Source organism: Lampris incognitus, chromosome 20 (assembly GCF_029633865.1).
Source record: "Lampris incognitus isolate fLamInc1 chromosome 20, fLamInc1.hap2, whole genome shotgun sequence".
Classification (NCBI taxonomy): Eukaryota; Metazoa; Chordata; class Actinopteri; order Lampriformes; family Lampridae; genus Lampris; species Lampris incognitus.
In genome coordinates, this window is record NC_079230.1 from 28288291 (window position 1) to 28315266 (window position 26976).

The 26976-nt window shown below is 48.0% G+C and overlaps 1 protein-coding gene across 1 annotated transcript in view; it reads left to right on the top strand.

The window, feature by feature from the left end:
- vax2 (ventral anterior homeobox 2) overlaps positions 1 to 19195 on the top strand; it is a 33111-nt gene extending 13916 nt beyond the window's left edge. Inside the window, exon 3 of the mRNA XM_056300744.1 lies at positions 18698 to 19195. Coding sequence (XP_056156719.1) covers positions 18698 to 19195 — 498 coding nt within the window. The remainder of the gene's footprint in view (positions 1 to 18697) is intronic.
- Positions 19196 to 26976: the final 7781 nt, after the last annotated feature.

Consider the following 26976-nt stretch of genomic DNA (forward strand, 5'->3'; position numbering starts at 1 on the left):
TTGAAGTCTGCAGGCCCGGGTTCCCTGCAGATGGTTGAAGAAGCACAAATCCTTATTTCCAACCTGTAACTCAGAACTGCCAATCATACATGTGGATTCATACGGTCACAAAATACAGATGGGGCCCTTTAAAGTCGGGCATGTGTGTGTAAATGTGTGTGTGTGTGTGTGCGTGTGCAGTCCTCCTGCGTGCATTGTGCAGGAGTTTACCTCTAGATTGTCAGGGCCGAACGCCTCGTGCTTTGAACCCCGGCGGGTTGTGCTGAATTGGCTGTGGTCAGATGTGTTAAATTCCACAGGTCTCACCAAGGCGCACGCCGCTTTCCTCCCCGAGGAGGCCTTCACAGTGCCTGCCAGCGGGCTCCGTCTGCAAGACAAGACACACCCTGGGGTATTACACCGGGTCCCCAGTGTGTGTGTCGGACACAGAGAATGGAAACGTTTGTGTGCGGTACCTGTGTGTGTGTGTGTGTGTGTGTGTGTGTGTGTGTGTGTGTGTGTGTGTGTGTGACTCGGACGTGGCTTCAGGTTTGTTTGCAAACACTTGGGTAATGGTCCCACTGCCAACACACAGCAGGTCTCATGTGGAGAGTCTATTTGGACCTTTATAATCTATTACGTCTGCTCAGTATGTGGACATAACTTGTGTTTATATGGTGATCTGAGACCAGACGTGTTGTGTGATTGTGGTAATCTGATAATATAACGTAAACGTTGTCATTCCCTGGTCTTAAAGGCTGCATCACAGTCAAGTCAGACAGTTTTCCGAACTTATTCCACTGTTTTAGTGACATGAACCATGAACGAGTCTACCTGCTTGGTCATCACGTCCACATTACTAATGATCATTTATCAACATTTACTGCTGCGTAAATATCTTGTGATAGCTACCCACATAATATAGTCACATTATCAGTATGGAGGTATTTTCAGTCAAAAATGTATTGATATTTGATTTTTTTTGTCAACATCACCCAGGCCTCTATAAATAAATAAATAGATAATTAAATATATATATATATATATATTAGCAGCTGATGAGTGCACGGCGCACGAAACAGGCCTGTACTGCTATGTATTAAAACTTTTTTTCCTGCATCTGTATTGATATTCCGCTCATTAGTTGAGCACTTATAACAACACCATTGACAGTTTCGGGAAAAAAACGCTATATCTATATATATATATATATATATGTGTGTGTGTGTGTGTGTGTGTGTATATATATATATATATATATATATAGACAGCGGCATGAATTTACTTGAATCACTGGATTTTTATATATATATATATATATATATATACACACACACACACACACACATATATATATATATATATGTGTGTGTGTGTGTGTGTCTCACAGGCCTCAATAATAATAATAATAATAAAAATAATAATACCTCACAACCCCCCCAAGTTGGATTCAACATGATGGCTGTAATAAATTAACAGTGTAAAACACTCATAGTGAACTAAAGCTCCGTTTAGCTACTTAATCTGCAAAATTGTGTGAAAAAGAATATATGTGATATGTGGGAGCGAGTCAAGGTCGCCTCCTCCGACGTGCCATTGGCGTGTATTATGAGACTTCAGACACGTTCCTCCGTCCTCTTCCTTTACAACACACAAAAGGGCATTCTGCGGAGGTATTCTGCACCGCGCGCGGTTACCTTGATTTCCGGTCTGCAATAAAAATCCAGTTTCCCCGCGTGAAGTGGGAAATAATAACTCGATTAACTGCAAATGTCTTTCAATGAGAAAATATATGAGGTCACTATTATATTGGTGAGGCTCGACTTTGGCCAGTATTATCTTCCCATGTGCGGTGCAGGAAATCGATAAGCAAAACCTTCCTATGCTGCAGCCCACGCTATGAAATGTTATCTGATGCGATGTCTTTGACAAGAGGGGCGTGTGAGATTCATCACAGGTTCAAAAGCACTTAGCATGGGACTCCGATGCACACCCACGCATTCGTCGTCCACAGTAGTTGCGGCTGTGTCCGTTCGCCGGGCTGCTGCCTGCGATCTGAGACCACCACCCGTGCTAACGCTAACCATGCTAACCAGCTAACCATGCTAACCAGCTGACCAGCAGCTCACCTCCGTCTGGCCTCCGAGTCATCTAAGATCGGTTTGCCCGAGTAAAGCCTTATGATCATTTCCTAATCTTCCCAAATCCACAGAGAGGAGTGGGGCATTAAAACGATGTGTGGCACCTTTGTTTGAAAACGGCAGCTTCCTCTAATACCCCCGACCCCCCCCCCAAAAAAACCCCCTGCTGTCCCGGGACTCTGTGGCTGTGGCCAGAACAAGTCAACAGAAAACAGGTTCAGTTACAGTCAGAAGTGAGTCTTAAAAGCTTTTGGATAAGGCGCTGTCTAATCTCCATGCGTGTGTTTTGTCGTGTTTGCTCACGTTACACTTGTTAAAATGATAATAATGTTAAACTGCCATTTACTGCGTTTTGGTTCTCCGCTCAGAGCACGGAGCGCAGCGCCGTCGACAGCTGCATGCTGGAAACTTGACTCGCTGGTTTGCAGGCCTGACTTTATCTTTGTTTTCGTGTCCACACAAATCCCAATGACAAGTCTGGGAGTTGTGCGTCCTGTATGCATGTGTGCGTGCATGACCGTGTGCAGGTTTTCTGTTTGCATGGGTGACGGCGGGGTGAATGCGACTAAGTACGCGTGAGAATGGCCCCTGTGTGTATTGTTCTCCACGGCGGCCCAGACAGACGGTGTCTGGCCACTCGTCTGGGGACTCTGCCATGACGTACAGTCGTGCAGATGTGGCGAAGACGGAGCCACATAGCGCCGGAATTGTCCAGAACACTCAAGAGTGTTGGACGCGATAGGAAAGGAGACAGACAGACAGACAGACACGGGCCTAAGCCTTCACACTGGCGGTCATTGTGCATTCATTGCTTTTGTCTCCAGTGGCCGGCCTCGTAGACGAGGCCTCGCAGACGCGTAATTGAAACGGGACGAACCATTTGTGTCGTCAGCGGGGGTCTTATGATGCCGTGTACAGCAAAACACCCCGCTCTCCGCCTCTGCAGTGATCTAATGGTGGCACAGCGTCCGTATGACGTGAACATAGCGGAGTCTAGACGGAGGGACAGCGAGCGCTGATTAATCCCACAGCGAATAATGAGCTCTGATGATTATCGGTGGACTGGCGAAAACCTGAAGGCCGAGCCCTCGGCCACCTAAGTTCAATTCTCAATTATTCACTCAGACTGAGTCCACGTGTTTCCTCAGCTTCTGGGTGAGCGTGTTCGTCTGTGTGTGTGAGCGAGAGCGAGAGGAAAAGATAAGCGACAGCATTCAAATCTAATGCATGCCAAAACACACACACACACACACACACACACACAGTGGCTCATCAGCAGCAGGATGTGGAGGGTGGTGCTAGCTAGAAGGAGTAGCGTAGCCTCACATGATGGCTGAGTTGGAGCTGACGGACTCGGTGGTAACCGCTAGTCAAATGTTAATGACATTCATTAAGCAGGTTTTTACTTTAGATTTGAAGGAAGCAACTGAATCAGACTCTCGAGTCAGCAGGAAGACTCGGACTAAAGAGAGGAGCACAGAGAGAGACGGGGGGGGGGGGGGGAAGAAGGCCCATGTAAATTATTCTGTCCCAGGCGTCAGGCCACATATGTTTAAGCCTCTGGCGGAGGAAGAGGTTGGTACTGACAGTGATGAAGAGCCTGTGGGAGCATGTCACTGGCTGAATGGGAGGGCATGAAGATATTTACTAGTGTGCTGGTAATCCACTGAAATATGATTTTTGCAAAGCCTGGATTTGGCCCGTACACCACACTGTTTGAACAGCATAGATTCCAGCCTTTGTTAAGGCAGGAAGAAAACACCTTTAACTAAGGTGTTTTTTTGTAAAGGGAAAATTTTTGAGGACCGATACCACAGAAATTCACTGACACCACCTAACCACCCTGCTGCCACCAACTCTTTATCCACTCTTACGTGACGGGAAGGCGAGGCCGAGTTACTGTCACCCCTGTGCTCTTATTCTGAAGGCAGGAATGTTTGTGCGTGTTTTGCAGGACGCATCTGCATCTGAACTGTCCCCCTGCAGACGGACGGACGGACTCTCGAAGCAGAAATACAAGAAAAGGCTTCTTTAGGTCATTTGGCATAATAGCATAAATTGATATATTGGTGCACAATAAACCAAGGGATATTTGGTAACGTGAAAAAGCTGTTTTTAATTTCATGCGGGTCTTTGAGTAAGCTAACAGCTAGCGATAAAGCATGTAAAGTGATGCGTTCATAAGAGTGTAGCGTACCTGAGGAAAGGAAAATCAACTATATATTGTATAATAATAATAATAATAATAATAATAATAATAATAAGACACAATAAATTTACGGTCAAGCTCTTAACTAAATTGTAAACCAAAAGTTCGCCCTGCTACCAAAATACTGGACAGGAAGCGGCTGCCACTCCCAGATTGATTGACAGGTCTCGACTAGCACTAAACACAAACTAAATCCGAGTTTCTAGTGTTTTCTGCTGCTGCAGAAGGGTTGTTCACATCACCAGTGATTATGAAGATTGAAGTACAACAGACCCATCGTTGAGCAAGAGTCGAAAGGCTTATTTTCAGTCTATAACTTGAACTTTTCAAACGTGTATGTAAATACACCTCGATTATATATGCGCAAATACATCACAGATTTAAAAGAAGAGACATATTACAGGGATAATGACCTTATTGATGTTTCTGACGGAACACGAACGGGGGTGGGGACATTTTGAAGAGCGGCCTCGTCGTGGAGGCGGAGGGTTGCCCAGGGCGCTCCAGTATATGTGCAATAGATAGCTTTGTGTCATTAACCACACGAGAGCATAATGCAATTAAATCACTGGATTAGCCAAAGAGGTCACATGTATGGCCCAATGTATAGGTTACTATGCACCACCCCATGTGATTACCGTGTACTGAAACAACAAGGCGAGCCATATTAAAGGAGTACAGACACCGCCAATGTTCATAACACAAAGAGCAGTTGACGTCAAGACGCATTTACAAACAATCCGAAAGTTATGACGCTTTATTACGCAGCTTTGTTGAATACTCGATTCTGATTGGTCAGTTGCGGCATTCTACGCTCTGAAGGACAGACTGTTGCTACGGATAACAGACCGTTGCTATGGACACAGCTCTAACGGACTAGCGAATCCGACGGACTATTTTTTTGAGCGGAAGCACTTAAAACATTTTCAAACCTATAAAATTATTTTTGAATAAATGTTTTGTGTCAAATGATTGATGTATTTAGTAAGCAGCGGCGTAATGAGCGGGATAATGTACAGCAAGCCGGTCATCGCCGCAAAATAAACCCCAACAGGGCCATGCAGGACCCCGACGTGAGGGGGTTTATTTCACAATAATGACCGTCTCGCTGTACATTATCCCTTACATAGCAGCCGGTGAGAGCATATGGTGGGTTTTACAACTAATCCCCCCTCAAAAATGTGTCCTCCCATTTTTATCATCTGTGAGCGATGAAGCCAAGTTTGTCGTGGATCAAATGTGGCTTTATAAAGGGCTTAAAAGTTGGGACAGGAAAGGGAAACAGAAAACTTGGGTCACCGTGCCTTAAACAGTGAAAGAAAAAGAAGCGTCCAGTTCCTGTTTCAAGATGCTTCCTGTTCCTGTTCCAAGATACTTCCTGTTCCTGTTCCAACATACTTCCTGTTCCTGTTCCACGATACTTCCTGCTCCTAAAACAAGGAAATCCCTGTTCTGAAAGCAAGGAGCTTCTCGTTCCTAACACAAGATACACAAAAGGAAGCTTCCTTGGACCAACGAGACAGGAAGTGTCTTGTATGTTAAAGGCGCCTACATGCGTATTTCTGCTGTGTTTAGAAACACACCTCCACTGTACTTACACCACAGGTGGTAAAACCGTATCCAGAAAGTAAAACTCCTAACCAGGCCTTTGAGCCACGCGTGTACTAAATCAGCGGATTTCATTAACTCGTGTCCCCTACCTGACTGAAGGGTGGCGCTGATTAGAATCAACTGGCTTAGTACACGGGTGGAGCAAATACGTGGTTAGGACCTTTACCTTCTGGACATGGTTTTGCCACCTCTGATTTACACACAAAAGAGAAATAGGAGCTAAATTTGGGAACTGGAGACCCAACATGCAAAAAAAAAAAAACCAAAAACAAAACTAGAGGAGTGCACTCACGAGAGGTTCTTCATCATACCGTCATAACTGCTCAAAAAATATTGGCCGTCCAGTAGTATGAGAGATTAGCTGCGGACACACACACACACACACACACACACACACACACACACACACACACACCGACCATAATATCCTCTCGTGGCTACCGCGGAGATAATGAATTGTTTTGTAAACTTCAGTGAAACCTCAACACGGCATACCACAGTCGCACGTCCTCACAAAAGGCCACAGGGGGCGGTAGAGTGAGAAAGAAAGAACACGCAAAACAAGAAACTGGTTAAGGCCTAGTCTCGCTGAACACCGCGGTCATCTGACTTGTCTAGATATCAACATCCTAGAGAGACCGAGGGGCTTGGCCGGGGGGGGGGCCCGGCTGGGTTAACCCAGATGAATGGAAGACCGGAGGGAGGGACGGAGGAAGGGGTTGTGGCATGCAGAGGGTGGGGTGGGGTGGGGGGGCTGATAATAGTCCCAAGTGCTTTTTGCACTAAGGAGGATTAGGGAGCCATATCTACTGGCGATGCCATAAGACGGGGTTAACCCCTGGCTGAACCTGGCTGGACATGTGGCTGCAGCGTCACAAGCCCCAACCGGCGTTTTCATTTGGATGGTTGGATGGATGGATGGATGAGGGCGGAGCCTGTGGATATGGGTCGATTTGGGGGAGGGGTAAGGAGGGGTGAGGATAAGGGCACAAGGGCAAGGGAGTGGGCAAGTGAAATGAGATGAAGGTGATGAAAATCATTACAACCACGACGAGGAAAAAGATAATAACGATGAAGAAAGAGAAGAAGAAGAACACGGTGATGATGACGATGACGATGAAGGATAAGGAGAGAAATGAAAGGGCAGCTCAAAGACCTGCATTGCGATAAGATGTGACGGATGTTTAGATGGGGAGGTGGGGGTGTATGGTGGCAAACGGAGAGGAGGTGTAGAAGGAGAAAGAGGATTTGGATTTGTTTTGGGGGTTTTTTTTTGGGGGGGGGTCGAAATAAAGAGTTTAGCAGATAGCAGAGGAGGAGGACAAGCGGCCATCATGTGTGTGTAGTCGTGTATTTTGTGTTTGTAGGTCTCTCTTACAGGCAGATTGTGTGTTGCTTCACACTTGGGCAGCATAAGAAGGGAGAAAGGTATGCCAATTACTACTGTAACACTATTTTAGTCATCCTAATCCGGATGTGGGCTTGGATTTGAAAAAAAAAGTCCCTTTTTGCAGTCACTGGTCCCAGCAGATTCCCTTCCATGGCCATTTATTGTCTTATTTTGTCAGACGGGTTAACTGAAAACATGCTCTCATTAACACCGCGGGCTGGAGGAACCATGGCAAGGAGCTGGTTGACACTGATCCGCCGCTTTCTCATCAGCTCCTCCCGATGTGAGATAATCACATGCCATGTGCATGTTTCCGCCGTAACCGAAGCAACTTTTGGTAAAAGACGTGCATTTTTAGCCTGGGTGGCCAAAATAGAAATCAGAAAACCTAGCCGCAGCAGTGGCGGCGCCGCGCATGGAAATATTCAGGACCCCGGAGAGTTTTCCATCGCATAGTTTCACGCAGTTTCTCCGGTGGAGAACAGCCATTGACACTCATGACGCAGCTGAACAAAGCCATTGATCCACGTCGTGCTTTTAACAAAACCCCCCGCCACTGACCCGTCTGGGGCTGGGTCCATCAAAGCAAGCCCGTCGCTAGCCCCGATGGCGCAGCTGCCATGGTGAAGGACAGATATCGGCTAATCAGTCCTAGTTTTACGCTGGGAAGTTTATCACACACAGTTGGAATATTTGGTCTCCTTGTGGTGATAATATATTCTAATCTCCATTAACAGATTCTACTTCTATATATATATAGCGTTTTTCTTCTTCTCCAGAATCCGTCAATGGTGTTTATAAAAGTGCTCAACAAATGAGGAGCGGAACGTTAATAATGTTTCTGACGTCACGTTTCAAATGTTTCCTATCCTCCCATTGGTTGCTGTGCACGGTACCTAGGGGCGTGGTGCGAGGCAACACAGCGTTTATTCGCTGGGGTTTTTTCTTTGTTGTTTCACCATCTTGGCAGCTGATGAGTGCGTGACGCGTGAAACAGACTTGTACTGCTATGAATTAAAGTTTTTTTCCCTACATCTCTCTTATATATATATATATATATATATATATATATATATATATATATATATATAAAGAATCTGTAGGCACGGGAAAAGAGTTTGGTATCGGAAACGTCCCGTTTCCGTTTCCGCTTTAGTCGGCAGTATTGACCAATCACGTTTGAGTAGGCGGTGATTTGTACAGCAACACGCTTTGGTTGCGTGTCGGTAACAGTCCGCGTGGGGCGCTAAAGAGGCGGAAGGCTTTGGCCGAAATGTCGTTGGGACCGAAAACGTGTACAAAAAGTGTCTATGTTTGTGTATCGTGTGGACATACGATCGATCCGTGTCGACTGCTTGTGAAACAACCCGGTCGTCGGCGTCGTCTCTCGGCTCCGACTCCGGTCCCACGTCTCGGGTTGCTCACCTGTGAACGGTGACGGAAGCACAGAAGAAGTCGTCACAGGAAACGGAAGTGAGCAGACAGCTGCTGCAAGGGCTGCGCAAAAAAAAACAAAAACGATACAGCTTAGTATTGCAATATTTCTTTTCATGATACTTTATCGATTTTTCAGCCCCTCGTGTCGTAACGTCACGTTTTAAACAGATTTCAGCTCAGCGTGTTCAGGGACACAGTGCAAAGCGAATACCATTCTGATAAACCGGAAGGGAAATTTTGAATTAGTTTTGACTCGATTTGTCCACCGAGTTGATGTAAATATTAGGCGGTAATCAGCAAGTTGTATTTTCCGCTACATTTTTACATTTTCAGTAAATTATGATGTAGAATATTGCAATATATCGCAACATGTATCGCATCGCAATGTATCGTGACACAGTCGCATCGTGACCCGTGTCACGTATCGTATCGGGAGGTCCTTGCCAATACCCAGCCCCCCCCCCCCAGCAGCTACAGTGGCAGCAGTATTGGCCGTTGTCCCCAGAGTCAACCGTCACCAGACAATTTAGCCTCTGGGTTGTGAGGTTGATATGTTCTTGGGTGTATTGCAGGCAACTATTGACTCGTCACTTGCAGCTGACCCGTCACGTATCGACGAGCTGTGCTCGGTTCATGCGGTTCAGTGGCTGTTGGTTTGCCGTGTGAAGTTGAGTAACGTGAGACAGCTGTCGGCGTGTATGGCGGTCTCCACGTAGAAGGCTTGCTATTGTGTGCCGAAGCGCATCACATGCGCAGGATCAGGGGGTTTGAACGGGGTCACAGGCGGGGCTCTGAGTAGCTGGAGGGGGTCATAGACGGTGTTAGCAGGCGCGTTAGCAAGATCAACAGGTGTCCTGGTTAACAAGAAACGTCGCCTTTGTTTCAGTTGGCCCTGTTGTCCTTGCATGACGAGATAGCAGTGACCTCCGCAGAGACGAGCGCCATGTCGTCACACGGCTGTCGCGTTTAATACCTATTATGGCCCGTTATGGCCGCGGTCCCGAAGTCGTTTATTCACGTGACGCGAGACGGCAAAGCGGCGCAATGTGGAAAACAGTAATGAGGTGGGAAAAGATGCAAAGACCGGGAGGTTTATTTGTCACATACTTCATGTACAAGTCCAATAGGCAGTGGAATGATTTTTGGCACACTCCAAAACTGCAACCCCCCCCCGCCCCCAGAAGCAAAGCAAGTGATTTGCCAGGATCCTATCTCACCTCAAACCAAGCAATTATCACGGCGTGATAGGTTTGTTAAAGAAGTTGTCTTGAAAAAGACATGAGGACACGTGTCATTCCGTGATAAGTCCAACTGACTGGACCTGTAAATCTGACGAGCTCGGACCAAATCTACCGGAGCACGGCTACAACCCAAGGCAGTTAAAATCTCCATAGGAAGGTTGTCTCAGTGGACTGTTTTTTTTTTCACCTTGAGTCAAAGAGAAACACACACACACACACACACACACACACACACACACACACACACACACACACACACACACCAATGTCGACAATCACAATGGTAACTTAGACTGTGGTATTGCTGTCTTTCTCTGTGCCCCTCTTTCTGTGTATAGACGGACAGACAGACGGATAGTCCCCCGTCTTCATCACAATACATCTTCCTGAGCCCTGAATTTTGCTTGGCCTTCGGTTTTTTTAAGCCAACTCCATCTAAGAGTCACTCAGACTGACTCATAACTCGTCTTTAACTTGCGCGGCGTCACGCTGGGACTCTGCAGGTGAATTAGTAACACAATGCGGACAGCAGGCTGACGTGTGCTGCAGGTCAGGTTTTCCTGTTTGTCTCTGTGACCTCTGGCTGTGTGCGTCCACAGTACCGGCCTCCACCGGGCCCACGTCCGCCCGTCTGGTCTGTTTTCATGTAGTCAGACCGGGTTCAGTCCATCAGGGGTGCCCCCTCCAGACCGGCCTCCTGCCACTTTTACATCTCATACACAAAAGCGCACGGCGGAGCGCACAATCACTGCTTTCAATGGATGACGCACTTCCCTTGACTGCTGCACAACCCCGAAAAATAAGCACTGCCTTGAAATTTGGAGTTGTTAAGCCCTCGTAATGCAACTTCACTGAAGTTTCACCTCCGAATACACTAACCACTGCTGACGAGGCCTGTCCAGCGCCACTGCAGCACTCCCAGCAGGCGGCTGTTAACTTCCTGCTCCCCCCCTATGCGGTCTTCTTCTTGACTTAATGTTTAGTTTGTGCTCTACCTCATACAAACTATACACGTTTGCAATTATGGTGTGAAATTATGGTGTGAGGCGGCACAGTGGTGCAGTGGTTAGCGCTGTCGCCTCACAGCAAGAAGGGCCTGGGTTCGAACCGAGGGGTTGTCCAACCTTGGGGGGGGGGTCATCCCAGGTCGTCCTCTGTGTGGAGTTTGCATGTTCCCCCCGTGTCTGCGGTGGGTTTTCTGCAGGTGCTCGGGTTTCCCCCACCATCAAAAAGACATGCATGTTAGGGTTAATACTTCTGTCTGTGCCCCTGAGCAAGGCATGGCGAGACGAACTGGAGTTGGTCCCCGGGCGCTGCACGGCGGCCGCCCACTGCTCCTAGCTACACAGCTAGGACGGGTTAATGCAGAGCGTAAATTCCCTATGGGGATCAATAAAGGATCTCAAATTTAAAAAAAGAAGCACCGTCAGTACCCTCCACCATAACCCAGAGGTGTGAAAACCAAGTCCAGAAGGTCAAAGTATCACTAAACCGGCTGACTGGTGTCTTCTGACAGCCCATCCTTAGAGACAAACAGTCACGGTTATCATTATTGTCGCTCTCTCTCTGTATATGTGTTACAGTGATAACGCTCCATAAGCAGCCATTATACTGAGCAGTCTCCTGTGTGTCTCTGAAACGCCACTGAAGTTACGACCGACAGCGACGTAACGGCCGCACAACCGGTGTATGAGAGAATGCAAATAACAACACTTAAGAGCCCATGTTGTCCAGGAAAGTAAGACATGGGGTAGAAAAGCAAGAGTGGGGAAGCGGTGCAAGCAAAACTATCTGCAAACCAGGGAGCACATTTTCACTCTCCCAGAGTGTCTGCCAGTGAGGTTGGGTTGGCGGTGTTTCAGAAACACACAGAAGACTTATGGCTGCTAACGGAGTGTTATCCCTGCAACACACACACACACACACACACGCACACATTTGGTTCTGTTAATTTTCTAGCGTCCTCTTCTCAGGCGACGGTCAGCCATACATTAAAAAGACACTAATGCCTTGACCTTTGACCCCCTGATCTCTGCTTAATTGTGTCTGTGGTGATTACCTGTTGGATGTGAAGGTAACTTTACTGTTGCGTTTTGTAAATCGCTCTAATTAAGAGTTTCAGACAGACGCGTTAACCCTGAAATCCAAGCGCCTCCTATTGGTCCTCGTTACACGCCCCGCCTCTCTCTGCTCCGCGCCCCCCCCCCCCCCACACACACACCTCCTTTTGCCATGATACCTACATAAAGTTCTCCCCTTTTCGGTTTGCCCTCCTCACCCCTGCCCTGAACCCTGCCCCAGTTTTGCCCCTGCAGACCACAGCGCAGCGGGGCGGAGTGTGAAGGTCGAGGCCGGGGCAAATGCAGGTCACACTAGATCCAGATCTCCCTTCGATAATCTCTGCCCCGGCTCTGAACCCTGGATCCCATTAAAAGGGATTTAGATCCAATAGTGTAGATGTACTAAAGGCAGATTTGCTTTCTTCTCTCCTCATCAGCCCCCCCACCCCTCCCTCCGCCCATCAAACACAAGCAAGCTTGTTTTTTTTTTTTTTCTTTGACGTGACAGACAGGATGGCGATGGCAGTGTTATGAACGGCGGGCTAAGCCCCGCCCATCGCGTGGGTGTGTGCGGAGCGAAGGGATTGGCCGGGGATTTACATTCAGCAGTGTGTGAGGGCATTAGCCGCAAGCCTTTCGTGGGAAGCTGGTGTTCAGCGAGCTGCTGCACATGAACACAGCAACAGGGCGGCAGAGGTGAAGAGGGGATGTGACTCACTGGAGAAGGGGGGGGGTGGGGGGAGTATGGGACTGTTATGATACTGAATCATACCATAATTCATCCCTCCTCTCATCTGTCCCACCCACCACCCTTCTCTCTGTCTCTCTCTCTGTGTCTCTTAGGTCTTTGCATTAAGACCTACTGGCATCAGCGCTTCTCTCTGAGCCGATGCGGGGCTTCCCTCTGATCTCATTATTTGTGTCTCGGTTAACGGTTGAATCAATGATCTCACTCACCCAAAATGCCTCTTTTAGCCTTCTGGTTCGAACTCCTGGGCATACCTCCTCTTCCTCCGCACCATAACCAGCACCTCCCGTTTGGTTTATGACGCCAACCCCTGCAAACAGGATAACTGCTCATCAGAGCTAACACATAACATCACCTGGAAGGCTCTCCTCTCCACACACACACACACACACACACACACACACACACACACACACACACACACGCACATCCGTGATGCAGAGATGCAAGCTGGTTTCTAGAAACGTCTCCAAACCCACTTGCTTAACTAATTTCCCCATCATCTGACCTTCGTTTAAAAGGTGTTAACGATTCTTATTTGTTCTTATTCCTCATCTTGTAAGGTGACCCCGAGTTTCCTTAAAGGTGACATACACATAAAAGTCATCGTCAGTGTTATTATTATTATTATTATTATTTATGTCATTATTGTTATCGTTATCATCATCCATGCATCCATCCACTGTCTATACACACCTAATGGAGTTTAGGGTGGTGGTGGGTTGGAGTCTATCCCAGCATGCACTGGTAGGAAGCGGACGACCTGTCCTGGACAGGGTACCAGTCCAGTAGTAGTAGCAGTAGTAATAGTATAGTAGTAGTAGTAGTACTAGTAGTATAGTAGCAGTAGTATAGTAGTAGTGGTGTAGTTGAAGCTAGCAGGGCTACCCACACTTGTTTTATAAGCAAACCCTGTACCCAGTCAGTTTAACTTTAACACACTTAAGAGCAGCGAGTTGGGACGTCCGGGTAGCATAGCGGTCTATTCCGTTGCCTACCAACACGGGGATCGCGAGTTCGAGTCCCCGTGTTACCTCCAGCTTGGTCAGGCGTCTCTACAGACATAACTGGCCGTGTCTGCGGGTGGGAAGCCGGATGTGCACTACCGAACTACCGCCTCCTCTGGTCGGTCGGGGCGCCTGTCGGGGGGTGGGGGACTGGGGAGAATAGCGTGATCCTCCCACATGCTACGTCCCCCTGGTGAAACTCCGCACTGTCAGGCGAAAAGAAGTGGCTGGTGACTCCACATGTATGGGAGGAGGCATGCGGTAGTGTGCAGCCCTCCCCGGATCGGCAGAGTGGGGTGGAGCAGCAATCGGGACGGCTTCGAAGAGGGGGGTAATCGGTCGGGTACGATTGGGGAGAAAAGGGGGAGGGGCAGCGAGGTGTCTAGAGAGTTGATGGTTCAAGTCTCCAAACCGCTTTGAAGACAGACGCCATCGTCGCTTCATAGGTCACCGCTGACGTACCCTCGAGCAAGTCACCTAACCCCCCAAGCGCTGCTCTGGATCCCCTCGGTGCCTCATTGTTGGTCCTACTGGACGTCTCTGCCAGACGTGGAAGTGTGTACGTTTTTGCGAAAATCCGACTATCTCGCAAGTTTTCCAGTCTCACAATTTGCTCTTGAGACGCTGGTATTCACATTCCAGTACCCGCCAAAGCAGTTCCAACATGGCGGACACCCACACGGGGGGGGGGGGGGGCACTCTTACTGGTTCTTACTGGCATGAAGGAGGTCATGTGAGCGATGTGGTATTTACGCGCGTACGTGCGCGAGGATCTCGTGTTGCGTTCACCCGTGACCTCTGTGTGACCCGTTTAAGAACAAGGTTAAGGTCATTGTCTCCCATGGGAGACATGTGTCTTGGACTAAGGGAAGTGCTGCATCAACCGGATATCGCAATAAAAACACATTAAATAGAGGCACGAGCAAACAGTAGCCCGAGAGATAACAACCGAGCAAATTAGCCCCAAAGCCGCTGTGTCAGTCCCGCTCGGAGTCCGGCCGTGATGAACACTGATCTGGTTGCGGGTTTTTGTACGCATGTGCTTGCATGTTGTGTTGGGTGTGCACGTGCAGATTCGCGTGAGACTTTCACAATTTCCACAATGAAACCTTTACAGACCGGAGTGGTCTAGCGTCAGTGCTCATTCACCGCGGATTAGATTACTTGATTCCCAAAACAAGTCCTCCGGGGGGTAAAGGGGGGGGGGTTTATATGTGCGTAAATAACACCGAGCGTACACAGGCAGCAGGCGGATGTTACGGCTCAACGGCAGAAAAGTCAACTTGCTGGACTGTGATGGTTGTTGAGGTGCACTGAACATTTGTTTTTAAAAAGTGGAATATAAATAACCCCTTTTCTCCCCCCCAATTGTACCCGTCCAATTACCCCGCTCTTGCGAGCCGGGGAGGGCTGCGGACTACCACGTGCCTCCTCCGACACGTGGAGTCGCCAGCCGCTTCTTTTCACCTGACAGTGAGGAGTTTCGCCAGCGCGTGGGAGGATCACGCTACTCCCCCCCGCCCCCCGAACAGGTGCGCCGATCAACCAGAGGAGGCGCTAGTACAGCGATCAGGACACATGCCCACATCCCGCTTCCCACCCGCAGACACGGCCAATTGTGTCTGTAGGTACGGCCGACCAAGCCGGAGGTAAAACGGGGATTCGAACCGGCGATCCCCGTGTTGGTAGGCAATGGAATAGACCGCTACGCCACCCGGACGCCCTCTCAAAAACGTTTTAATTTTAAGTGAAATGGATTTCTAACTTCGGCATGGCGAGAGATGTTTGCCAGGTTAACATTGCGTTATACTGGGGGGGGGGGGGGTCCGGGTAGCATAGCGGTCTATTCCGTTGCCTACCAACACGGGGATCGCCGGTTCGAATCCCCGTTTTACCTCCGGCTTGGTCGGGCGTCCCTACAGACACAATTGGGCGCGTCTGCGGGCGGGAAGCCGGATGTGGGTTTGTGTCCCGGTCGCTGCACTAGCGCCTCCTCTGGGCGGTCGAGGACCCTGTTACATAGGGGGGGGGGAACTGGGAAGGAATAGCGTGATCCTCCCACGCGCTACGTCCCCCGGGCGAAACTCCTCACTGTCAGGTGAAAAGTAGCGGCTGTTGACTCCACATGTATGGGAGGAGGCATGTGGTAGTCTGCAGCCCTCCCCGGATCGGCAGAGGGGGGTGGAGCAGCGACCGGGACGGCTCGGAAGAGTGGGGTAATTGGCCGGGTAAGATTGGGGAGAAAAGGGGGGGGGGACCCCATTGCATTATACTGAGAGCTGCTTAAGTTGGAAGGAGAACCGAAGGTTAATGTGTTAACGATCACTTCCACAGGTATTCTTTCAAATAGCAAAAAAAACCCCCAAAAAAAACAAGCAAACAAAAAACAAAAGCCCGCCATGAGTCAGATTTCAGTTATCATCCCGGGTCTCATTCATCATAACGACGTTATCCGACTGGACTCTGTTCTGTAACGGTGGCTTGTATAACTGTGTCTTTACGTGCAAGTCCATGGGTGTGTGTATGCATGCGTGACTATTGACTAATGCCACTGCGTGTATATATATATATATATATATATATATCTGTGCACGCCCGTTTGCGTGCTCGCGAGCGCGCCCGCCCGCCCGCGTGTCCGACTCATTAAGACGATGTCAGCTGCGTGCCGTTCCCCTTCTTGCGTTCCACCGGAGCCACAAACGGCGAGGCGAACGGGGAAAGCGAGAGGATTGAGAGAAAGTCGGTCATTGCCCTCTGCATTTTTCATGCGCACGATTACTTTCGGTGTGGGTGTGCGCTGATCTGGGCTGACCTCGCCGTGCCCTCCACTCAAACTCCCACCCAGGACCAACCTCACCCACACGCTATACGTTCGAGCTGCGCCCCGCATCGTCAATAAAAGATGACATACAAGGACAGCGAGAGTTCACCGTGCTCTTCCTCGGTGTGCAGCCGGTGGCGTGATGGCTTCGGCAGGAGGAAGCCCGCTACTTACTGCCGTGCGTAAGGAAGGACGATGAGGATTTTGAGGAGGATGATGATGATGATGAAGATATTAATGATGATGGCTGTGATAGCTTTGGCTTTCCGGTTGTTCTTTTAGTTTGTAATGTTAATTTTCCTTTTCCCGCCTTTCAAGATGAAAAAGACTCTCCCCCTTTAGCTGTCACTCACCAATCTGTCGCTCGACTCGACTACTCGACCAGCTTGGTACCAAGAATGCGAGAATGCACCTTCCATAGTCTATATTTAAGTTCTTATTAGGGAGTGCATGTGTGACAGAAGGTGGAAGAGTGATCGAGAGAGTATTTTTGCTAGGCTACCTGTGCTTCCTCTGCTCTGGTATCATGGACTGCTCCCGGGAGTTCATCACCAGCCTGTTAGGGCCTCGAAGTGTAAGTGACACGGAGAGAAGAAGCACCAGCGCTGATCCGATGAGCTCTGCAGCTTCTCTCACCGCCCTGCACGGATTCATACGTGCAGAGCTCGTTCACCACGAAGGTGTAGCGTGTTAGCACGGCTCCCATTACTTGCCACCGTGAGCGCGTAAAAGGCCCCTGCCGGAGATGGGCCATTTACCGGCGTCCCACGATCCCTCCATCCTCACTCAGGCAAACGGCTGCAGACGGGCCGAATGCAAATGCAGTCGATCAGACCGCAGCTATTGTGATCAAATGTGGCGGTTATGGCAGATGTGATTTGTAGAGGCAGAGCTGGGATAGTTGCTCAGATGTTCTTCCGTGCCGAAACACCGCGTTGAGCTGTGCAAAATTGGAAAAACTCAACAAGAACAGCGCGGTGGGCCATTCGCGAGGGTTCCTGAAAAAGCATCTGAAAAAAATATGTACAAAAAACACAAAATATTCCAGTCCTTAATGAAATAGGTCAGCAGATTCGATAGGCTGCAGATGTTGAACTTTGATTTGCCGTCACCCTTGTAATCTAGGCGTCCTGGAGCCTCCCTGGTCATATTTTCGTTGGCTGTCGTTGACGTTCTAAATGTTGAATCGGCGCCACACGAACAAGTTGACAAAACCCTCATTGGATCTGTTCCGTTAACCTGGAACACATGATCCTCTGGTTTGCTGGGGTTTTCCGGGATGTCTTTTGTTTCTGATCCAGGTTGTGACCCAGTGTTATCCCTGATGCAATGTGCAACGTATTGTCATCCCACCTCATTGTATATTGATGCTTTGGCTGAAGTGCTTGTATAGAGACGCGCTGGGTGTTTCATACACTCCAATGTGACACCTCCTGCAGCAGTGTTGGACACGTAGAGCATTTTTACCTGACAGCAACACATTTTCTCCTACGATGGTTCTGCCTAATATATGAATATTAATGACATACAGGTTAGGTAGTGGTTAAATCTATTGCTAAAGTTAGCTGGTGGTGGTGTCCGGGTGGCGTAGCGGTCTATTCCGTTGCCTACCAGCACGAGGATCGCAGGTTCGAATCCCCATGTTACCTCCGGCTTGGTCCGTCCGTACAGACACAATTGGCCAAGTCTGCGGGTGGGTATGTGTCCTGGTCGCCGCACGAGCGCCTCCTCTGGTCGGTCGGTGTGCCTGTTCGGGGGGCGGGGACTGAAAAAGCGTGATCCTCTCACGCGCTACATCCCTCTGGTGAAAGAGGGAGTAATTGGCCATATGCAATTGGGGAGAAAAAAGGGGGAACCCCCCCCCCCCAAAAGTTAGCTATTGGTACTGGGTGCACTTCTATACAAATGCTAAGGGGTATCTTGTGCACCTTACATTGGCTCTTTGGCAGAAGCGTTGATATACGACACGGTGGGACGAAATAGGTTCTAATGTGAATGTTCACATGAATGCATTTCAACTGCTTCACCCTTTTGCTTGGCTGTCCTCTGACAGGTGAAGGTGTGGTTCCAGAACCGACGCACCAAACAGAAGAAGGACACCACCAAGGACTCGGACAAGCGCTCCTCCTCCTCGTCCGAGTCGCTCGCCACCTGCAACATCCTGCGCCTCCTGGAGCAGGGCCGCCTCTTCTCCGGACCTGCCCCACCGCCTAACCCGCTCCTGGGCCCCGCGCCACACGCCGCAAATGGCTCCCTGCTGGGCAGCCCGGGCGGTGCCTCCTCCACCTCCCCGGTGATTAGCAGTAGCACTCCTCCTTGCTCCCTCCCTGGGGGAACTTTTGGGCTGTCACTGCCCTCATTGGGGGGTACCCCTCCCTCGCCACGTCTGGGGGTCCCCCCGCCACACTCCCTCTGTTTCTCCATGCCCCTGCTGGGGGGTGCGCATCACGAACTGACGTCCGCCTACGGCTGCGGCTCCTCGGCCTTCGAGCCGTACATGCGGCTGGACAAGAAGGAGGCGGACCTGGGAGGGAAGAAAACAGTCTCTTAAACAGGATGGGCTCTCTTTGAGGAGGCCGGGGGTCTGGGGAGGCTGTTTTTTTAGACCTTTTCTCCTTACTCATCCACCCTGTCCGTCTATTTAACACTGAACTGGTTGGTGAGGCTGGAGAAGGGGGAACGAAAGAAGGAATGAAGGAAGGAAGGAAGGGGCCCTGGATTGTGAGAAATGTGAAAAATGAGAAAGGAAGAGACTTAGCGCTCTCCTGGCAGCACCATTTTGTGTCACTGCACACCGTTTGGTACTCTCCAGATGCTGACACAAAATGGTGACTGGACATGATGTGACGGGTGTGTGTGTGTCTGTGTGATGATTTCACCCCCGTGCACATCAAGAAAAGAAAAAAAAAAACTTTGTGAATTTTTGACAAAAATAATGTGTGTGTGAGTGTGTGTGTGTGTGTGTACGTTGTGTGAACTCTGAGAGGTATTTTATTACCACTGCCTTTGCTGTGGTTTAGATGAGTCAAGTCTGTGAGTGTGTTTTAATTTCCTCTGTATAGACTTTCATTTACTGTTCAGGAAAAAAAAAAAAAAGCAAGAAAAAAAAAGTTGACATGTCGAGTCCAGACCGAATCGGTGTGTAGTGTTGATGTCTGAATGACAGGACTGGAGAGTCAGAGAGCTGGTTTTACTGTGCAAGTCCCCATACAAAATGCCTGTACAGGTGGCCATGTTGCATTTTAGTCCATGTGCCATCACTTACACGGAGAAACAGGAAAAAAAGAAAAAAAGAATTGTAGTATTCTGACATCCGTCCGTCTCAGTCTTTAGTCTCCAAAAAAAAAAAGAAAAGAAAAGAAAAGAAAAAAAAAAGGTTTTGTAAATGATTTTCTTTGGTTGTGTTTGTGTATCGCAAAATGTGTGGTGGGATCCGGAGTCACACTTCTAGATCCTGTGCTGTGATATAGAAGAAGAGAAATCTCAGAAAGAGAAGAAGAGGGGTCTGGGTGGATGTGTACTGCCAAAAGGGTTCATGGATTAAGCTGTGCGCTTTGGCGCCGCTTCACTTTTGTCCTCCAATCGCTGAAGCAAATCGAGGTCAAGCCTGTGAGAGATGACCTTTGAACCCAGATTTACTCGTCAATCTCTCGTTCAGCGGTGACACAACCATTCCCTGCCATACAGCATGAAGACACTCTTTACTATGTTAGAAAAAAACAAAACAAAAAACAAAACAGAGAAGGTAAAGACGCGGTCAGGTTTTGGGAAGCGTTATAAAAACCGTAATGTCAAACAGTTATGTCTTCTGAGGGTGTCCTTTGGTGACCTCTTACCCTGGACACGTTTTTATTTCACCAGGTGACATTAAGAAAGAAAAAAAATCGTGCTAACGAATGGATTAGTTATGCAGAACTCGGATTTGATCCAGAACTCGGATTTGATCCAGAACTGGGGACGTCACCATGGTTCGGGTCCAGCTAGCCAGGCAGCTAGCCGTGGCTAAGTCGCGCCTCTTTCCTCCAAAACACTGCGTTTTTCTGAATGTTCGTTGACGGTTTGCTTTGCAAGTTCATCACAACAATGGCTACGACAAGCCCTGTTCCACCAGCTCATATCTGATCCATCATCTCAAGGACCACGTCTCACTGCTCTGCCGCAGCTGCCGAGGCGGCGCTACCTTCACATCTTTGTTTCAAGTGATAAGCTTTTTTTATTTTATTTTTTTTTTAAAATAGGTTTGTTTCTCTAAAATTAGCACTTGTGTTGCCATTCCCTATAGTGTCCTGCTTTGATATTTAACAAAGGCGTTCCGGAGTTATTAGTTCCCACCGACCCATTTTAAATCGTGCGATTTTACTTTGATTACCCATGCTAGAAAGCACTTCCTGTTTGTAGAATTCGAATTTTCCCCTCCATAGCCTCGAAACCACTTCATACTCCTGGGACAGGGTTTGGGTTCATTTAACACCCGGTTTCTGCCACATCTGCAAACGAACGCCTCAAAATTCAAGCATTTAAAACCTTGCCGTGCTCGGCTCGTCCTCCTGTGATAAATCAACCCTTTCTTTTAAACAGACCTCTCACTTATATTTTGGATTGATTGAAATTCAAATTTAATTAATTATCACATTTAAATTTTAATTTATCAATTAGAAATTCAAATTGAAATAAAATTAGGGCAGCACGGTGGTGCAGTGGTTAGCGCGGTCACCTCACAGCAAGAAGGTCCCGGGTTCGAGCCCCGGGGTAGTCTAACCCAAGGTGTGTGTGGGGGGGGGGCCCTCTGTGATGGGCTGGCGGTCTGTCCAGGGTGTCTCCCCGCCTGCCGCCCAATGGCTGCTGGGGTAGGCTCCAGCATCCCCGCGACCCTGAGAGCAGGATAAGCGGTTTGTATAACGGATGGATGGATGAATGAAATTAAAATTGAGTTGACCCCAACCCTTCAAACAGCGCCATGTTCACACCTTGTGCCGCCATCTCCATTTTGGAAAAACATGGTGGAAATCCATTCAGGACAGGTTGAAGGTTAAATTCCACTAACGAAAATGTTTATTTTCCTTCGTTCACTGCCAGCGCTTGCCGGTTTCTGACTGTTTCTGTGGCGTCCAAAGGAAATCTGATCCCGCCGGGGTTTTTTTTTTTTGAACCGCTTTGCCCTCAATTTGTCAAGGTCAGCAAAGTTGTCGGCCTGTTTTTCACGAGTACGCGTTGCCCACCGGTTTGGCGCCTCTCCTTTTTGACCGTCTTCCCCTCCCGGTGTATCTATTCATCTCCATGTTTCCTCTAGTTGCGGGGAATTAATACCCCCCGGTTTCCTTCTTTAATACCCGGTAAAGCTGACATGACATCTATTATAAATGGCCACTCCCATGACATCAGTTAAAAACCGTCCCCCATCTCGTGTGGAGAGCAAGGCACATTATCGACGCACAAAGCGCCCCGGCGTCGTTTCCTGCTGCAAACACATTTCTTGCCGTTCGTGTTAAGAAAAGGTTCTCTGAACTGAGGGCCGACCTGCCGGCCTCCGGGAGCCACTCAAGTCAGCCTCCACGCCCGCCTTGCCGGACCTTTTTACACCCGTGTACCGCCGACTAGCAGCTCGCTGTTTGCTGTTTTGTTCCGAGCCGCAAAAGCCCTGTCGTCGTCTCTCGGCTCTTCGCAGGGCTACATCTGTGCTGTTGTTGAACACTGTATTATTTTCTATAAGCACCATTCATAATTCACACGCATCAAATATTGAGGAGAGGGAGAGAGAGAGAGCTGAGAGGTCAGGAGGGCTTACGCTCACAAATGTCTTTTCACTTGCCATCCTTTTCTCTCCACTGTCATTTAGTTCCTCTGAACGTCGCTACCCCCCCCCCCCAAGACACCCACCCACCAAGGAATTATTTTCACTTTGACTGAAAACACTCCCTTTCGGATGTTAATCCAGACTTACAATAGACTATACACATATTTCTGAGTTTTTATTTCTTCTGTGGCGGGTTTGAGAGTCCGTGTCCGAGCCCACGTGTGCTCAGGTTTAGTTAGCTCCCATTCAGAAGTTGGCAGCGCAACAAGCCCTGCGTCCGCTCACAGCCCGGGACAACTAGAGATACCCAGCCACGTAGAAGGGGGTCCGGCTTTGATTCAGAATGATCAAACGAGGCGCAAACTCGCCGCAACTTAAAAGGCCTGCTACGCCGCAAAAAAAAGGCTTACTCTCAAGGCGTTTAATGCTTATTTCAAGGCACTGCTAAAAAAAAATCTTCCCTTATTGGGAGATGATACTGCTTGTTTCGAGAAAGTTCACTCGTTTCACGACAACAGGAGCGATTTCAAGACATTTACTCTGAAAAAGAAGATTATCTTAAGTCGAGTTTCTTCTTCTAAGGTTTCACAAAAAAACCTCTATAATAATAATAAGTCCCCATCAGGAACACTTTATTTCTCATTCAGTGTCATGTACCTCTGTACATGAAATGAAACGAAATATTGTTTCCCCCAGTCCACAGCAGTGCAAAGACAGAAACACATATCCAGAAACTACAAGAACTACAAGAACACACATATCCACACTAAACAAACCCCCCCCCCCCAAAAAAAAAACACTGTCTAGAGAACGAACGCCAGGAGGGCTGTGGGAACTGCCGGTCTGCATGGGCTAGCAGTTAGCTTAGCCTGCCCCGCTTCCTGTCAGACCGCCCTCGGTGTCTCCTCTTCGGGCGCAGCTCGAGGAGGAAGATTCTATATCATGAATGGAATCATGAAACACGTTCACTTTCTTGAAACAAGCCATATTATTTGCTATTGGGGTGGCACATAATACTAGTAATATCTTAAAATACGGCTTATGAGACTTGAAACAAGATAAAGTACTTTGATAAGCTTGTCTTTTTTTGCAGTGTACACATATTTCGCAGCCGATCAGAACTAAATGAGGTATTTAGAAGAAATTTCCAACGCTTCTCGACTTTTCCTCCCTCGATCTCAGTTGAGGCTAAAACTGGGCTGTTCCTAGCTGTGTTGGCTTGCCACAGGTCACAACAGACATCTTCCTCTCCCTCTTTGAATGTTCGACACAAGCACCTCATTCGGCGTCAGTGCGGCTGTACGTTTACGACGTACATCTGCAGATACTTCCTGTCTCTTCACCACGTGACAGCGCAGTGGGAGGTTGCAGGTGCTTGAATGAACTGTTTTTTACTGATGGGAAACGGGCGGCATCAAGGAGACGCCATTTGTTGTCAATGCACGCGTGCACAAAGAACAAGACAACTTTCTAAAGACCCACACCACGTCATCACTTTGCTTTTCATTTGGGTCTACAATGATTCTTTTTTTTTCTTTCAAAAATTCACTTTCTTTCATGTGGATTCTTCTCGTCACACTCATCTTTAGCTTTGTAGGATTCCTTTTTTTCGGTACGTGCAATCCATGAGACCTTGCACTTGTGTTGACTGTGCACCATCTCAAAGTCATTAAGTTTGGCGGAAGACGTTAGCCGGGGAGGAGGGTTCGGATAACTCTTTACAACTTCCTCGTCCTGCGAGCGGCGCTACTGTAAAAAGACACGTGGACGGGCAATGTCCTTTGAGATTGTGTGGAAATGTTTCTTTTCCTTTGAAATGAATCAAATCTATGTGGTTTACTTTTTTAATGCACAACAAAAGGTCCTCCATAGACCATAACTTTTTTCTTTGAGCAGTAAAGTTGTATGTTAATTAATGTCGAGCTACACTGTAAAAAATTACCCCTCTCAATGACTCATGGGTGGTAGTAATGAGCTTTTCAAATCTCAACGTTCAGCCGAAGAAAAAAAAGAAAAGAAAAAGAAAATCAACTTGTTGCAAGAGTTTCTTTGGATCAATCTTCGTTTTTTTTTTTTTTTGTGGTATTATAGGAGTCATCTATCTGCCTTATTCTGCATTGTTTCCAGGTACTGACGTTTGATTCTAGAAAATTCCTGAAACATATGAAACTGTATCAGGAACAAGCGGTACTATCTCACCCCATTAAGGAGAATCAAAGTAAAATTAAAAATAAGATTTAAACAGACTAAACGTGGGACTGGATGGCTCGTTTAGACGGATATTTTTTACAGTGTTATGGCACCAGCTACTACTTCTTATAACGAACAAGCTCTATGTACATAAATATATATATGAATATATATATGGGTCTTTGCACAAGTATCTTCATGTCTGTTCCATGTGATTTTAACAGGAAAACAAAACGAAAAAGAAAGTACAGAAAAAACGGCTTTATATATGCTTTACAGTTCTTTGTCTCATTAACATTTTGCACTTATTTAAAGAGGCTTTCTTTGGTTTCTGGTTGGAAAGAGCTGTTTTCATGCTCAGCCAAGATATTGTACAATATGTATATGTATTTTTATTCATATGCATATAAATATATGTCTACGCAGTTTGGCTCTTGTGTTTTTTTTTTGTTTTTTTGCTTGTTTGTTTCCTCTTCTCTGTATGCTAGCATGCTAATGCTAACGCTACATTCTTTCTGAGTTGAAAAGTGACCAAAAGCATAAAATCTAGAATAGATCTGACTTGTGAAGGCTCACCTCATTGAGAAGAGAGTTATTTTGAGAAGAACGGTGAGATTTTAGGAAACCTTTAAAATCTGGATGAAGGTGAGACACGTTACTGAGGGAGGAAATAATGAACGTGATTCAAGAGTGTCCTCACAATGTGAAGATTGAAGAAAGTGTTATTTGTGGGGCATCCGGGTAGCGTGGCGGTCTATTCCATTGCCTACCATCACAGGGATCGCCGGATCGAATCCCCGTGTTACCTCCGGCTTGGTCGGGCGTCCCTACAGACACAATTGGCCGTGTCTGCGGGTGGGAAACCGTATGTGGGTGTGTCCTGGTCGTTGCACTAGCGCCTCCTCTGGTTGATCGGGGCGCCTGTCCGGGGGGGGGGGACTGGGGGGAATAGCGTGATCCTCCCACGCGCTACATCCCCCTGGTGAAACTCCTCACTGTCAGGTGAAAAGAAGCGACTGGCGACTCCACATGTATCGGAGGAGGCATGTGGTAGTCTGCAGCCCTCCCCGGATCAGCAGAGGGGGTGGAGCAGCGACCGGGATGGCTAGGAGAGCGGGGTGATTGGTCGGGTACAATTGGGGGAGAAAAAGGGGGAAAAAAATCAAAAAGAAAACATGGGTTTGTGTGTATGTGTGTGGGGGGGTTAATATGAATCACAAATTTGTGTGAATGAATGAATGAATGAACGAACAGTTTTCACAACATCCAGAGGTATTCCTAAAACTCTATTATATGAACAATCTCACGACTTTCCACCACTAAGCTCTGAAAAATCATCAATCCCATCTTTCTTACAGGGCTAGCAATAAATGTGAACCAATATGCCAGCCTGGGCCCTGTGATGGCCTGGCGGCCTGTCCAGGGTGTCTCCACGCCTGCCGCCCAATGCTGGGATAGGCTGCAGTATCCCCGCGACCCTGAGAGCAGGATAAGCGGTTTGGATAATGGATGGATAGTTTGCAGTGATGTAGCATTCATGTGTGTGCGTTTGTGTGTCTCAAAAAAAACTATAGCCTCCATTCATCAACAAAACAAACACATTGCTCTTAGAAACGTCAGGCAAGGAAATGCATTTAAACTCAGATTTAAGCACGGAGACACGAGTCCTTTAAGTGCACGATTCTCTTCCCACACCATTGTTCATCATGATGAACACGGCTGGAAAACTGTCCAACTGCAGTCTCACAAACACCGCCATGTTTGTTTGTTTGCAAAGGCCAAATAGTTTATTGCTGCTCCTCTTGAGAGCTCTACAAGTGATGCATTCTGTCCAGTTGGAGGAATACCTCCCCACCCTCACCCCTGCCTCCGGGTGCAGACTCCAGTGAGAGGCACCTCCCTCGCCAAGCAGGGACAAATGACCTGCAGGGTGCCAATTATGGTGATTGGCACCTTTCTTTAAGCGAGGGAAGGGGCGAGAGGGCCAGATGAATGAAGACCAGATGGGTGGCCTGTTTTAAAGGTGGGGAGGTGGAGAGAAACCCGGAGGAACTCCCCTGCTGGAGGGGAGGTACAGACTATAAAACTACTATTAGGAAGGAGCAGGCGCTGCTAAACCCAACACCACCAGTTTTCCCTATTTACAAGCTCTGCATACCTGATAATAATGACGTAATTAATAACCTCAGTGATTCTCATGGAAATCTGTGGAGTCCTGGCGTCCTGTCCAGAAAATATTCCTGTCTCCTAAACTTGAATTGAAACGAGATTCCTAGCATACTAAGTGATCATTCCTAATAATAACTCGGTCTGTTTGTGCCTCTATTAATCCTCTTAGTAAGTTTATA